The sequence below is a fragment of the Eriocheir sinensis genome, chromosome 57, assembly GCF_024679095.1.
Source record: "Eriocheir sinensis breed Jianghai 21 chromosome 57, ASM2467909v1, whole genome shotgun sequence".
In the NCBI taxonomy this organism is placed as follows: domain Eukaryota; kingdom Metazoa; phylum Arthropoda; class Malacostraca; order Decapoda; family Varunidae; genus Eriocheir; species Eriocheir sinensis.
In genome coordinates, this window is record NC_066565.1 from 8,809,524 (window position 1) to 8,824,385 (window position 14,862).

The window sequence follows — 14,862 nt, forward strand, 5'->3', positions numbered from 1 at the left end:
GAAGGGGTCTGATTGACAATGTCTTTTCATAGACAGTGTTGTTGGTTGGAATGTGCATGTATGCTATTGCATAATATTTGTGTCAGTAGAAGAATTCAATTAAAAGAACCTTTACTAGAGATTGAAAACATGGAAAATGATGCCTACAGGGGAAATGAAGACACAGGGCAGGCTCGACGAAGGGGTTTGATTGATAATCTCTTTTCATAGACAGTGTTGTTGGTTGGTTCCTGTGTCTTCATTTCCCTTGTTGGCATCATTTTCCATGTTTTCAATCTCTTTTACTAAAGGCTCATTTAATTGAATTCTTCTACTGACACAAATGTTATGCAATAGCATACATGCATACTTTGTCTTTGCATAACTTGTTTGGTGATGGTATGTAAGGCACTAATATGCAGGTATCATGTATACTGAGGTGTATGTAATATATGGTGCAATTGCTGCTCTGTTTAGTGTCACAATGTTTGGACAAGGTCAGGTTGTTTAGGGTGGAGACAGCGTGATGTATGTTGCTGATGACAACACCACCGCCCTGACAGCCACCAGTGACAGCGTGATGTATGTTGCTGATGACAACACCACTGCCCTGACAGCCACCAGTGAGAGAGAAGAACAAACCGGGAGACTGAGGTGGCAGGGTTTCTGTTTTGGGTGCTCAGGATTTGTGGTGACTCTTCACTCATGTCACTGAAACTGTATATACATGTAAGTTTGTATATTATAATTCTAACCTACATGTACCTAAAAGACACTTAAAAATATATTATACAAACTTGCATGTATATACATCTCAGTGAAAAGTGTGAGTCGCCACAAAGCCCAAGCACTTAAAACAGAAGCCCTGCCATCTCAAGACACCCGGTTTGTTCTTCTCTCCAGGCTCTCAGGGCGGTGGTGTCGTCATCAGCAACATTTCTCATGCTGTCTCCACCCTGAACAATCTCCTGGCTTGTTTTGCTCTGAGGGTGGTGGCGTTGCTGTCAGCAATGTTCCTCATGCTGTCTCCTCACCCAAAACAACCTGACCTCAACTAAACATTCTGACACTATATAGAACAGCAATTGCACCATACATTCTGCACACACACACACACACACACACACACACACATACACACACATATATATATATATATATATATATATATATATATATATATATATATATATATATATATATAGATATATATATATATATATATATATATACCTATCGATAGATAGATAGATAGATTATAGATGATACCTGTACATTTGGGCAACACCTAGACTTAATTTACACCTCGCCTGAGTCTTCTGTCTCTTGTACCCACGGCTTGGCACCTTTGGCGTTTCTATGTATTTTTTTGTAATGTTTTTCATTTTAACATTTCTTCTAAGTCACTTTAAATTATACAAACTACAAATTCATACCACTGCGATTTTCGGATGATTGGACTTTTACTGTATTGGTGTCTTTTTGCAAACGTATGTGTGCAAAATAATTGCTGCATTAACAAAAGGAAAGACTTTTTATTCAAAAGGAATATTAATACTTGAGAACTGGAAGGGCAGACACTTTGACTGATTGATTTAGAATGTTTTTATACCTATAGTCCATTCACTTCAGCTGTGAATCCACAATGGCTGGAAATATTGATAAAAAATTAAAGTATATATTATCATTAAATGTTGTTCTCTGACTTCTACTCACCGTAATTATTAACAATTGAGGATGGAAAATTGTGTTAATAGTTGTGGAATCACTGCTTATTCAATGTTATCAACAAAATAAACTTATCTATATCAGATGAGCTAAGTAAAGGAATACTAATATTTCTTGATTATAGAATAGTGTTTTGGAGTCAAAATTGTCAGATACCCTCCCTGCCAACAGCCAGTCAGCAGTGTCTTAATATACTAAGGTAAGATCTAGGGATCCACCTTAACAGAATGGATTATGGTATAATTCATGTTATGCTACAAAGGCAAAATAAAAAAAAGGTTAACTATGTTTTGTTTCTAACTAAAGAAACCCATTTAATAAAAACCTACCTAATTGGACCTGTCACCTTATTTTGACAAGGTAACTGCAATTTTTTCCAAGGCTGCAGCTACCTTGTCCATAGTACCACTCAGCCTCCTCATTTCAAGAAGGATATCTTCTTGAATTTCCACCATTTTTGGCCCAACTGGTGGATCAACCCTCTTGTGTCTTCTGGTGGAAGCTTGAGGTGCCGCTCCTACATCAGGGGGAGATTGAGTTTCGGGGGCACGGTGGACAGGTGCCAATTCAGGGGCCAGCTGGTGAGTAGGAGTAGGGCGGGGATGGTGAGGAGGGGGCTGTGATGGGCCTTGCAGAAGTGCGGGTGTCATAGAATCCTCCGAAAGGAAGATTCTACACACTTCTGTGTCTGCAGCAGCTGTACGTAAAAAATCATTATGATAAGAGTAATTCAACATGGTATGATATCTTATTTTGTGCTTTGATTATGAGTAGCGAGGAATTTTAGGAAAACCTAAACAAATATGTCTGCTCAACTTAAGATATATATGTTCAGACCACACAGACTATGCAGAATGGTGGTCTCTCCTTAAACAATTGAAACTATGTAAAAGCTTTGCAATTTCTGCCTTAGCAAACATGAAGGTGAAAAGGTCAAGTTGATTTTTAAATCAGTTGTGTTGCACTGAACCACTGAAGGTGGAAGTTTATTTCATAATTAAGTTTCTCTGGAAATCAAGAGTTAGTGGGCAAAGCAATAAAATAACATAACATATACCAAATAAAACAAATGAATGTGAAAAAAAATCAAGATAAACAACAAAAGTTATGGGAAATTGAACCCATGCCTTTAGAGCAACTGATGAGTGGGGTCACTTTTCCTTAATAGAGTCCACAGTGTGGGGCTGGGGTGTTACGGCAAGTGCCGCAGAAGTGGCCTCTGGCATAGTGACTTTTTAGCTCATCACTGGCTCAGTTGGGTTGCTGCCCTGCTGACTACTATTATGAAGGCCTGAGTTCAATTCCCAGCACTTAATGACAAACATTTCAAGATTTTCACTACATTATTGAATTTTTTTATGGTGAAATATATCAAGTTAGTGGCACTTGTCATAAAGACAAATGTTACGTAGGTTACCAAATACAAAGATTACCATGAAGTACATTTCATAACATAATTTACCTGCAGACACAGAAGGTGTTGGACGAGGATCTGATTCTAAACCAGATCCCACACCCTTCTAACTGCAGGGTCCAGCACCTGCGCCATGGCCTCCTCAGCATCGGTGAGGGTGTGTGTTTGGACAGAGCCGCCACCTGTACAATTTTGTAAAAAATTAGTACATGGCAATGCAGTTATGCTTAAACTTATTCTGAATCATTACCTGAATAACTACCCCAACACTGTTATACCTGTCTTTGCCAAAATAGACAGCTATTTCCACCAAAGTGCCGCAAAAGTGGCCCCTGGCATAGTGACGGCACTAACTTATCACTGCTAAAATATTAACTTATTACCTCTTTATGCATTATTCTAATATTTGAAAAACAATAATTAGTGATATAAACAGTTATCTGTGTTTGGTAACATATAAAAATGTAAGTTAGATGTTTTTAATAGAGGGACGAGGGACTGCAAAGACAGCGATGAAAACCATCATGACCCATGATAGAATTAATGTCTAGAGAAGATAGTCTTTGCCTTACCACTTCAAAGGAAATAGTTATGTTAGTGACAGAAGAGTCAGACAGTTGATAGGAGAAAGGGGTATTTAATTTATGAGTAATATAAACAAGAAAACTTTCTAGTGAATGTCTGCCATTACTCACATTCAGCGGTTGCATAACCTTTAGCTAGTCTAAGAGGACCCACAGAATGAGTGCTAAGTTTTTTATTCTAATATAATGATTAAAGGATTTTGGGGAACTTTTCATCTTATTGATGAGGGATCTATCAAGGGCCAACTGAAAATACAAAAAGTAGTTTCAGTACCTGTCCTTAAGGTACTTGAAATGTTCCAAGGCAAGGACGACTTGTTGAGAGCTTCAGTCTAGATAATGTGGCATAACACAGCTGTTGCAGATTTCATAATCAATCACTATCATGCCATAGGAAGCTAATTATGTTGAATTTACCACTATACCATTCATATTTAGCCAATTAGAGCTAACTTCCCTACTGACTGGTCTGGAAATATTACTGGAAGATTAGCAGACAGTGACCAAATTTGGGAAAATTGCCCAATATATCTAGGTACATCTCCTACTCTAGCCCCATCCAAATCCAGTATGTTACAAGATGAAACATGGTCAGGGCAGAGATCCACCAGTGAAGACCCTAAGAAGTGAAGCAGTCCACAAATTGTTCATGAAGTGGAGTATTTTCTTACTGACAGGTGTTCTCTCTGGTACCAAGGAATTAGAGGTAAAGTCACCCATGATGGCTACTTCTATTGAAGGACATAAAGAATATAAAAAGCTACATTAAATTTGAGTTATCAGAAAAGCTACAAAGAGGAAAATATACTATTATTATATACAGATTAAATTCAATGAAATGTATAACACAAACATTATTGCAGTTAACTTCAACAAAGTTAATAAGTTTGTTAATACCGAGACACTCCCATATGCCTCCCAATGTTGCCAGGAACATCAGAACGAGCTTTGTTGTATAGCATAATATACAAATGAATCAGGAACATCAGATAATAAAAGTTAATAAGGTAATAAGGAACCAAATTTCAAAAATGTGAAATCTATTACAGGCTGGAGAACTGTTCCTCCATGACTGTTCACTGCTTTTTAGAACACTACAGAAGATATATTCTCACCTGTGCTAGTCGCCTCACGTCTTAATTCTCCCAACTTCTTCTTAGTGTGGCGCTTGAAGTCGGAGAACTTCATGCGCACCTCCTCCACGCTGCGCCCAACTCCACTCACGGCGTTGACCTCCTCCACCACAGCTTCCCAAGCTCGTTGCTTGGCTGCAGCGGTGACGCAAGAGGACAGAGGCCCTGTGATGGTTTCCCATCTTTGCCTCACCCCTGTGATGAGGGCTAAAATTTCCTCGTTTGAGAAATTGGGCCGCCTTCTTTTCACAGCTGACGCCATGTTTTGAAAGTGAGGCGCGCTTCTGGCGTTAGCGTCGCCGAACCTTCATCATTATTATCCATATGCAACAGAATGCTCACCAAATGACGGAAACTATGGAGGTAACATACAGAAACGTGCAGAATATTGTATAAGCGATTATATTTTTATTTCAAAGATAAATATACAAGTAATGTGCTTTCATTCATAAAAAAAACATCTTATTGAGGGATTACAACGCTAATTATTTGTTTTAAGGCAGTATTTACCTCTGTACAATACACATGTCTTGATTTTGAAGTCTGTGCATTAGTAAACAAACGACACGTGAAAGCCCAAATACATTATGAAAGGTCGCACGTGATTGGCTATCCAGCCCAACCAATCGTTGCTAGGGTGCGAGTTACCGGAGCGTTACCATGCCGTTGATGAATCCCGTGGTTGAAAGATGCCGCAGCTCTGGTAGCGCTCCGGTAAATGCGAGAGATACCAGAGGCGTGGTTGGTAAGATTGATGAATCCGGGCCCTGGTGGCTCGCGGCTGTCCTCGGCCCCACCTGCTGCTTCGTCCCCCCAGCGCAAGGAAATCAAGAAAATCCTGCGAAGCGGCACCAAGAAATAGATTCACAACGTTAAGTAATTTAGTACATAATAACTCACAATTCCAATTCCAATCAATGATTCTACTACTACTACTACTACTACTACTACTAACTACTATTACTACTACTATCTGCTACCACCTGCTACTACTACCACTACTACTACTACTACTACTACTACTACTGCTACTACTGCTATTACGTCTACCACCATCACCACTACTACTACTACTACTACTACTACTACTACTACTACTACTATTTTTATGGTTACAACAACAACAAATACTACTACTACTACTACTACTACTACTACTACTACTACTACTACTACTACTACTACTACTACTTCTATACCTCTTCTCCTGCTACTACTACAGCAATTACAACTATTACCACTATTACTACTACTACTACTATTTCTACTACTACTACTACTACTACTACTATCACTATAACCGCTTCAATATACCACCACCACTACTACTACTACTACTACTACTACTACTACTACTACTACTACTACTACTACTACTACTACTACTACTACTACTTCCACTACTACTACTTCCACTACTACTACTAACGATAATATGCCTCCACCAATAGATTATATTTTCCCTTTTGCCTCTATTAACAATGAAGATTTGTTGCATTGTTTTAATGTCAATAATACACAAAATCAAGACCTACATGCTTTCCATCCACTTAGTGTAGAAGATAGAAATTATAATAACGATCTTGATGTAACTCAGTTTTATTTAAGAGCAAGAAATTTAAATTTTCTAAATCTGAATATATTTATCTGGATAGCTTTCCTTTTCTACTAATAATAGGGAATTATATTTATTAACACTGAATATTAGATCCATCTCATCAATTTCCAATACTTTGTAGACACTGTCCTTTCGTGCCAAACTAAATTTGATGTCATAGGATTAACAGAAACCCGCTTAGATGTAGATATTTCTCCACTGTACAGACTACCGGAATATGAAATGTTCACTAATAACAGAAACAGGTTTGGTGGGGGAGTGGCCATTTATATATCTAGTAAGTACAAATCTTCTGTGATCAATGAATTTTCTAAATTGGAACCTTTTATGGAATGTTTGGGAATCGAAGCAATATGTAATGCTAATACCTATTTATTTCTTTGTATTTACAGACCACCTCAAAGCAGTATAAATAATTTTCACAATTCACTTAATGAAATCTTATCCTAATTAAAGATAAAAATTACAAGGAGGTTTTGTGTTTGGAGACTTAAACATAGATTTGTTACAATGTAATAATGACAATGTGCAGGATTTAATTAATATAATGTACAGCTATTCTTTATTTCCTCTAACTACCTTGCCTACTCGAGTAACTTCAACTTCATCCACGTTAATTGATCATGTTTGGTCATCTCAGATTGAAAGTAATACTGCCAATTATATATTAAAGACAGATATCAGTGACCACTACCCAGTAATCTCTGTATTTAAATGTGATAAATATCGTCATCCTTCTCCACTTACATAACTAAAAGAATATTTAATCAGGACTCCTTGAAAAATTTAGTAATAGTCTCTCACAAACTAATTGGAGTGACACATTAAATTGTATATGTGCTAATGAGGCCTACAACTTATTTTACAGTAAATTTAAAACATGTTTTGATAAGTGTTTTCCGGAAAGAAAAATTAAATTTAGTTTTATAAAGGAACGTAGTCCACACATTACTCTAGCTCTTAAGAATAGTATTTGAGAAAAACATCGACTTGAAAAACTAGCTCATAAATGGCCTTTAACGTTTAAGGAGCCTTATAGAATATATAGAAATAAATTAACGTCACTTTTAAAATTAGCCAAGAAGAAGTATAACCAAGAGCAGTTACTTAATAGCCAAGGTAATCCAAAACAACACTGGAGATCCATTAATACTATTCTTGGTAGATGCACAGGTGCTAAACATACAGTTATTGAATTAAAGCCACATTGTACTGACATTTCTGAAACATTTAATGACCATTTTTTGAAGGCTGGGGGGCTAGATCATGATATAGTAGGGGATGAATATATGACATATTTACACAACTCACCTAATTACTCGGTATACTTATCACCAGCTACACAGATAGAAATTGAAAACTTTCTTAAGACATTAAAAGGTACATCATCTGGTTTTGATGAAATTTCTCCCTTGGTCGTAAGACAAACTGCCAGCATAATTGCCTTGCCATTAACACACATAGTTAACCTCACATTAAAGAAAGGAGTTTTCGGACGAACTTAAGAAAGCTAAAATTATTCCATTGTTTAAGTCAGATAATAGAGATGATGTCAATAACTACAGACCTATATCAGTTCTTCATGTGTTCAGTAAAGTCTTTGAAAAGTGATATGCACTCGTCTTGTAAATTTCATTGAGAAAAATAATTTATTTTCGAATTGTCAGCATGGTTTTAGACCAGGGCGCTCTACTGAGTCAGCCATATTTCAGTTTACCAATAATGTGTATAAATATCTGGAAAAGAAACATTATTTAGTTGGAATTTTTTTAGATCTTTCTAAGGCTTTTGATTCGCTATGTCATAAAATTCTATTAAGTAAACTTAGTAATTTTGGGATTCAGGGAGTTCCTTTAGAATTATTCAAAATTATTTAACAAATCGATTTCAAGCTGTTTACTGTAATTCTAAATATTCTTCTTTCAAGCCTATCAAAATGGGTGTACCGCAAGGATCTATCCTAGGACCTATACTTTTTCTCATCTATATTAATGATATTGTCAATGCTAGTAATAAATTTAAGTATACCATTTATGCTGACGACACTAATTTACTATTAGATGATAAAAATATAAATAGTTTGCATATAAACATTAATAATGAGCTCAATTCAATTAATATGTGGCTTAAACATAATAAGTTAAGGTTAAATATCACTAAAACAAAATACATTATCTTTCAAAACCGATCAGTCACTACTAACATGCCACCTATAACACTTGAAGGAAAAGTACTTGAACGAGTTTCTTATACTAAGTTTTTGGGCGTTGTCATAGATCAAAATATCAATTGGAAATACCAAATTAATTCTGTTGCAAATAAACTATCTAGGATATGTGGCATACTGTATCGAATAAGAAATAGCCTTACACAAGAAGCACTTATCAGTATTTATTATACACTTTGTTACCCGCATCTCATTTATTGTGTATCTGTGTGGGCGTGTACGTGGCCTTCCTTTCTTAAAAATCTTCAGGTTTCTCAAAATAAGATATTTAGGTGTATGTTTTACATGAACAAGTTTGATTCCACACATAACGTATTTTCCACACATAGATTTCTTAATTTTAAAAACATTCATTGTTATTTTCTACTATTATTTATTTATAAAAACCTCGCACTGATGCATGGAACTCATCCTTTTCAAGTTATTAATACAGTGCATAATACGCGCAGGAACAATATAAATCTTATCTCTCCACAGTTCAGGACAGTTCTTTTCAGAAATAGTATTTTATGCTCAGGACCTCAAGTTTGGAATTCTTTGCCAGTAGAAATAAAAATCTCCTTAATAGTAATAATTTCTCTCTATTTAAAAGTCAGTAAAAACACTTATTTGCAATCCAAAACACTCACAGTTAAAATTATAATTTATTCCTGAAACATGAACACAAATTTACATTATTAAATCTAATCAGTGAATTGCATAGTACTATTGTCCATATTATTTTTATTATTGTTATTATTATTATTATTATTATTATTATTATTATTGTTATTATTATTATTATTATTATTATTATTGTTATTATTATTATTATTGTTGATGCTGTTGTAGTTGTTATTATAGTTAACATTTTAGATATAACTATTATAACTTCATCTGGTATTATAGTTAATGTTGTTATTTATTGTATATTTGTATATAGCTTTATGGTTGGGAGCTATCTGCAACCTTTAGAAATATAATAATAGTACAATGAAATAAATATTATACAGTCTGTCGGGAAGCTTCGGCTTGACAGGCTAGATTCGTTGCCAGAATTATAATTATATATATATATATATATATATGTATATATCTATGTGTGTATATAATGGCAATAAACATTACTTACTTACTTACTTACTTACACACACACACACACACAAATGAAATTATAAACACCAACCCACATACCCCAATCAAACACCTCCACACTAAACATCCTTTTTCGACCGTCCATGTCGAGAGAGGAGGAGGAGGAGGAGGAGGAGACGAGAGTAGATGTGGAGCCGCCAGCGATGGAGTTGGCGGCTGTTCCTCCGTCCTTCCCTTCGGCGGCTGCAGCGGGTGACTTCTTGGCTAGGGTAAGGGAGGATAGGTTAAGTTAGGAGATGTTAGGTAAGGCTAGGTGAGGTTAAGTTAGGGGAGGTTATGTAGTTTTATCTTTTAGAGTTCAAGGGCAATAAAACAAAAAAGGCATAAAAAACACTAGGTCCTGCCCCTGAACAGAGAGAAGGAAAAATGACAACGGGGCATAATTACCAGTGAGGGGGCGAGTCTCTCAAACTTGTCGGCCACCATCCAGTGATTGTACCTGGCGAACAGCATCATGAGGGCCAGGACCAGGTTGGCAAACTGCTTCACACGCTCTGAAAGACACAGAAACTGCTTAGCAAGGACTGTAGGCGGGCATCCTCAACACTTCCCCTCACATCAACTCTTTCCAAAGGCCAAGAAAAGGTATCAATTGCATTCTAATGACGTGAGGTAATCCAGCTTTCCAGACAGACAACAGATCAAAAATAGACAAACTATGTAGAGGAAGCATTAGTTTGAGAAGGCTATAAGAAAATCCAGCTTTCCAGACAGACAACAGATCAAAAATAGACAAACTATGTAGACATCTTTTCCCAAATTTCAAAATGGCGCACCTTCACCCTGCCTCGGAGTCCCCGCCTGGGGGGGGGGGGAGACCACTCTATATACTATGATCAATAGTTTTAAGCCTGTAAAGAATAACCATTGTATAAAATGGAAATAAAGTTTCTGATTCTGATTCCTCTCCCTTCCCTTCCCCATCCTTTCCCTTTCCTTCCCTTCGGTTCCCTTTCCTTCCTTGACCTTCCCTTCCCTTCTCCTCTCTTCCCTTTCTTTCTCTTCCCTTCCCTTCCCTTCCTTGACCTTCCCTTCCTTGACCTTCCCATCCCTCCCTTGACCTTCCCTTCTCTTCCCCTCCCTTTCTCAGCCTTCCTTTCCTCTCCCTTCCCTTCCCTTCCCTTCCCTCACTCACCTCAGCACTGCTCTTCAGAGGGTTGGTCAAGTTATACACAAGCTCGGAGGAGTGGAAGATGCACTGGTGAGGAGGCTGGAAGACCACGAGGGGCGGCGCCAGGCTCACCATTAGGCTGGGGAGGTACACGTGTTCCCCCTTGTTGCTTGCTGTCACCTCAAGCCGGTTGATCTTGCCTATGATGACCGAACTGTTATTGCTGGAAAGTGAGGTTAAGACAAGATTACAAGTGAAGTTTGAGGACTTGAAAAGAACTTGAGAACTTTGACGCAGCTTAACTAATCGCATCTTAACACACACTCGCATCCCATCCCCCTCACAGCGAACTGTTATTGCTGGAAAGTGAGGTTAAGACAAGAGTTACAAGTGAAGTTTGAGGATAGAAGACTTGAACAGAGCTTGAGACTTTGACGCAGCTTAACTGATCACACATTAGCATTCCATCCCCCTTAGAGCGAACTGTTATTGCTGGAAAGTGAGGTTAAGACAAGATTACAAGTGAAGTTTGAGGATAGAAGACTTGAACAGAGCTTGAGAACTTTGACGCAGCTGAACCAATCGCATCTTAACGCACATTCTCCTCCCATCTCCCTCGGACTCACCCATCCAGGAACGCCACCTCGGTCTGCATGTCCACTTTGCACACCTCCTCCTCGCACCCCTTGGCTATGCTCACCACCGTCTCCGCGCTGTTGAGAGCGTACGGGTCGGTGATGGGTTGCTCTGCGGAGAAAGTGCGCACCAGGTTACCTACTCAATTTGTTTTTCCAGAAAAGAGAGAGAGAGAGAGAGAGAGAGAACTATCACTACAAGCTACAGAAACCCAGAGACAGAGACAGACAGAGACCAAATGAGAAGTAGACATAAAACAGCCATTATCAAGACACCTCTCCACCACAAATTGACCTCTCTCTTGGCCACTCTTTACTTTCGTCTATTGTGGCAGCGGTGAGTAGCGGGCCTTTTTTTTCTATGCACTTTTTGTTGCCCTTGAGCCGTCTCCTTTGTTGTAAAAATAAATAAATAAATAAAAGCTACAGAAATCCAGAGAGCCAGACACAGAGAAAATGAGACAGCAAAAGGAAGAAGAAGAAATGAAAAGGGAAAACTAAGACAAGGAGAGGAAGAGAGAAATGAAAAAGGAAAAGAATGAAAGGAAAACGGTGAAAAAATAAGACATAAGAACAGAAAGAGAACAAAAAATGAGAACGGAGGAAAATGAAACAGGGATAAGTAGAGAAAGAGAAGGAAAGCAATACTACCAAAGAGACAGACACAGAGAAAATGAGAAGTAGATAAAACAACCATTAGCACTAAAAGCTACAGAAATCCAGAGAGACAGAGACAGACAAAGACAGACACAGAGACACAAACAGAGACAGACAAAGACATAGACAGACACAGAGAAAATGAGAAGTAGATAAAACAACCATTAGCACTAAAAGCTACAGAAATCCAGAGAGAGACAGACACAAACAGAGACAGACAAAGACATAGACAGACACAGAGACACAGACAGACACAGAAAATAAGAGAAGCAGAAAAAAAACATTACAATAAGCTACAGAAATCCAGAGAGACAGAGAAAAACAGAGACAGACAAAGACATAGAGAGACCCAGACAGACAGACAGAGAGAATTTGAGAAGCGAATAAAACATGAGAGAAAAACAGAGACAGACAAAGACATAGAGAGACCCAGACAGACAGACAGAGAGAAAATGAGAAGCGAATAAAACATGAGAGAAAAACAGAGACAGACAAAGACATAGAGAGACCCAGACAGACAGACAGAGAGAAAATGAGAAGCGAATAAAACAACCAGAGAGACAGAGAGAGAAAATGAGAGACAGACATAGACAGACCCATCAATTAAAAGCCACAACCAGAGATAGAGACAGAGAGACATGCGAACAAAGAAAAATGGGTCGCCAACTCACCAATCAGCTCCAGGGACGAGGAGTTCAGGAGACCGTACTCAAGCCTCATGGGTCATTCCACGCTAATGTCATCCTGAGGGCCATAATTGAAAAATGGTCTAAACTAGGTTTGTAATACATCAAATTAAAGCTGAAAACCTGTAGTTTCCAAATTCGAAGAGAAAACGAAAAAATATCAAGCCAATTTTTTGTATGAGGCTTTTGAAGTTGAAGAAAATAGTGAAAAAATTTTTTTTACCAAAAAACCATAATTTTATTTTCCCATTTTTACATTAAATGAAAGGCTGTTGATTCCGACCTCGATGTATGTTAGAAGTATGGTCAGTGCTGTATTAGGTTAGGATGTAGTTGGTAATTCTAAGCAATTCAGTACTCAGTAATAATTAATTATATAAAACAATGTTGATTGAAACGACCGTAACGAAAATTTGATGTTTGTTTTTATAGGTCAGTGATTTTTTGGAGCAGCTTAATATAACTTCATATCCAATGTAGATTTAGTTGGGGGGTACCTATGCACCATTGGCCTTTTCTCTCTGGATATCTAAATTTTTCTGTAATTACGTTACGGTCGTTTCATTTTTTCCGTTACGGAACAACATGAAGACACAAAACAATGCATTCCTGGAACAGAAAGAGAACCTAACAGTAGGGCACATCATTATTCAAACAGACTTTGCTGAGAATTATACCATTAAACACCAAAATGAAGTAGTGGCAGCCCACTGGATGCCAAGCCAAGGGTAGGCAGTGGCCGAACTGGTAGCATACTGGACCCACATTCGCCGCGTGATGGACGACGCGGGTTCGAATCCTCACGCTACCACTCGGATTTTTCAGTCACCGCCGAGTGGCTTAAAACTACCCACATGCTGTCCTGAAGACCACCCATCAACCCGGACTCTAGAGGAAGCCGTCCAAGCGAATCAAGAACGAGTTCCGGGGGGCAGCATGAGCCAATGCAAGATGGCGCCACTATAAACACTCGCCTGCGCCAGAACGGGCTGGGCCGACCATCAGGCCCCACCTGGAAGAAGCCTTGGGCCGACCATCAGGCCCCACCGGGAAGATGCCTACCGGCGTAATAGGCAACAACGTAAAAAAAATAAAAAAATAAAAAAATAAAATTAAAAAAAAAGCACAGGAGATTCCGTGACTATATACACCTCAGTTGTCCACTATGTACAAGATGAAGAACAACATACCAAGGCTTATGCCTTAGTTTCAGACACCATGGCACATTCAAGCCTTGAGGCACAGGTGTTCAACAGTAAAATAATTGATGACCTGAAGGCTAACTCTGTTCCCATCAAGCACATTTCTCTTTGGACAGATGGAGCAGCAGCCCATTTAAGAATAGGTACTCCATAACTGCTCTCACCTTCTATGATCAGATCCATGAGGCTACTGCAGAGTGGAACTTTTTTGAAAGCTATCATGGGAAAGGCGCTCATGATGGTATTGGTGCACTAATCAAGTGGAATGTGTACCGTAGAGTGCTGCAGGGCCGTGCTACTGTTCGCTCAGCATTGGACCTGTACAAAATTGCTACTGAGATATCAAACAAAACAACTGTACTGTACGTCTCCAAGAATGAAATTGAAAGTGAAAAAGCAGGCTATGAGAAAATTTGGAAAGGATGTAGAGCAGCACACTCAATACAACAGTGTAGAAGTGTTAAGACTCTTGGACACTATCGAGTGGCACTATACCATAACACCCACGATGACACTGCTTTCACTAATTGTAATCTGGAACCACAACATCTCGATTCTGATGATGAACACATTAGTAGCTCTACCACTAGCCGTGAGTTTTCCAGTGAAGAGGATGTTGCATCAAACTGGGCATCAGCAGTTGAGTCTGATGTCGAAGATGTTTCTGTCACAGATGCAAAACTTGAAAAATGTGACGATCTTCATGACATCACTTCTGTTTGTGAAAGAATGATAGGGTCCGTGTGCTAGTAAA

At 38.3% G+C, this 14,862-nt stretch overlaps 2 protein-coding genes across 7 annotated transcripts in view; both read right to left on the reverse strand.

The window, feature by feature from the left end:
* The window catches only part of LOC126984826 (uncharacterized), a 136,489-nt gene that overhangs the window by 85,681 nt on the left and 35,946 nt on the right, over positions 1-14,862 (reverse strand). For 2 of the 5 annotated variants that reach the window (XM_050839030.1, XM_050839031.1), the window contains exons 4-6: positions 11,555-11,675; positions 10,953-11,151; positions 10,205-10,311 (exon numbers count right to left, since the gene is read on the reverse strand). The exons of 1 other annotated variant lie outside the window; for it this stretch is intronic. In XM_050839030.1, the coding sequence (XP_050694987.1) occupies positions 10,303-10,311; positions 10,953-11,151; positions 11,555-11,675 (329 nt within the window). In that variant the 3' untranslated portion in view covers positions 10,205-10,302. Of the gene's footprint in view, positions 1-9,869; positions 10,022-10,204; positions 10,312-10,952; positions 11,152-11,554; positions 11,676-14,862 lie in introns of all 5 variants that reach the window. 2 more of the 5 variants (XM_050839029.1, XM_050839027.1) reach the window with 2 other exon arrangements.
* The window catches only part of LOC126984829 (uncharacterized), a 133,034-nt gene that overhangs the window by 85,681 nt on the left and 32,491 nt on the right, over positions 1-14,862 (reverse strand). The window lies entirely within an intron of this gene.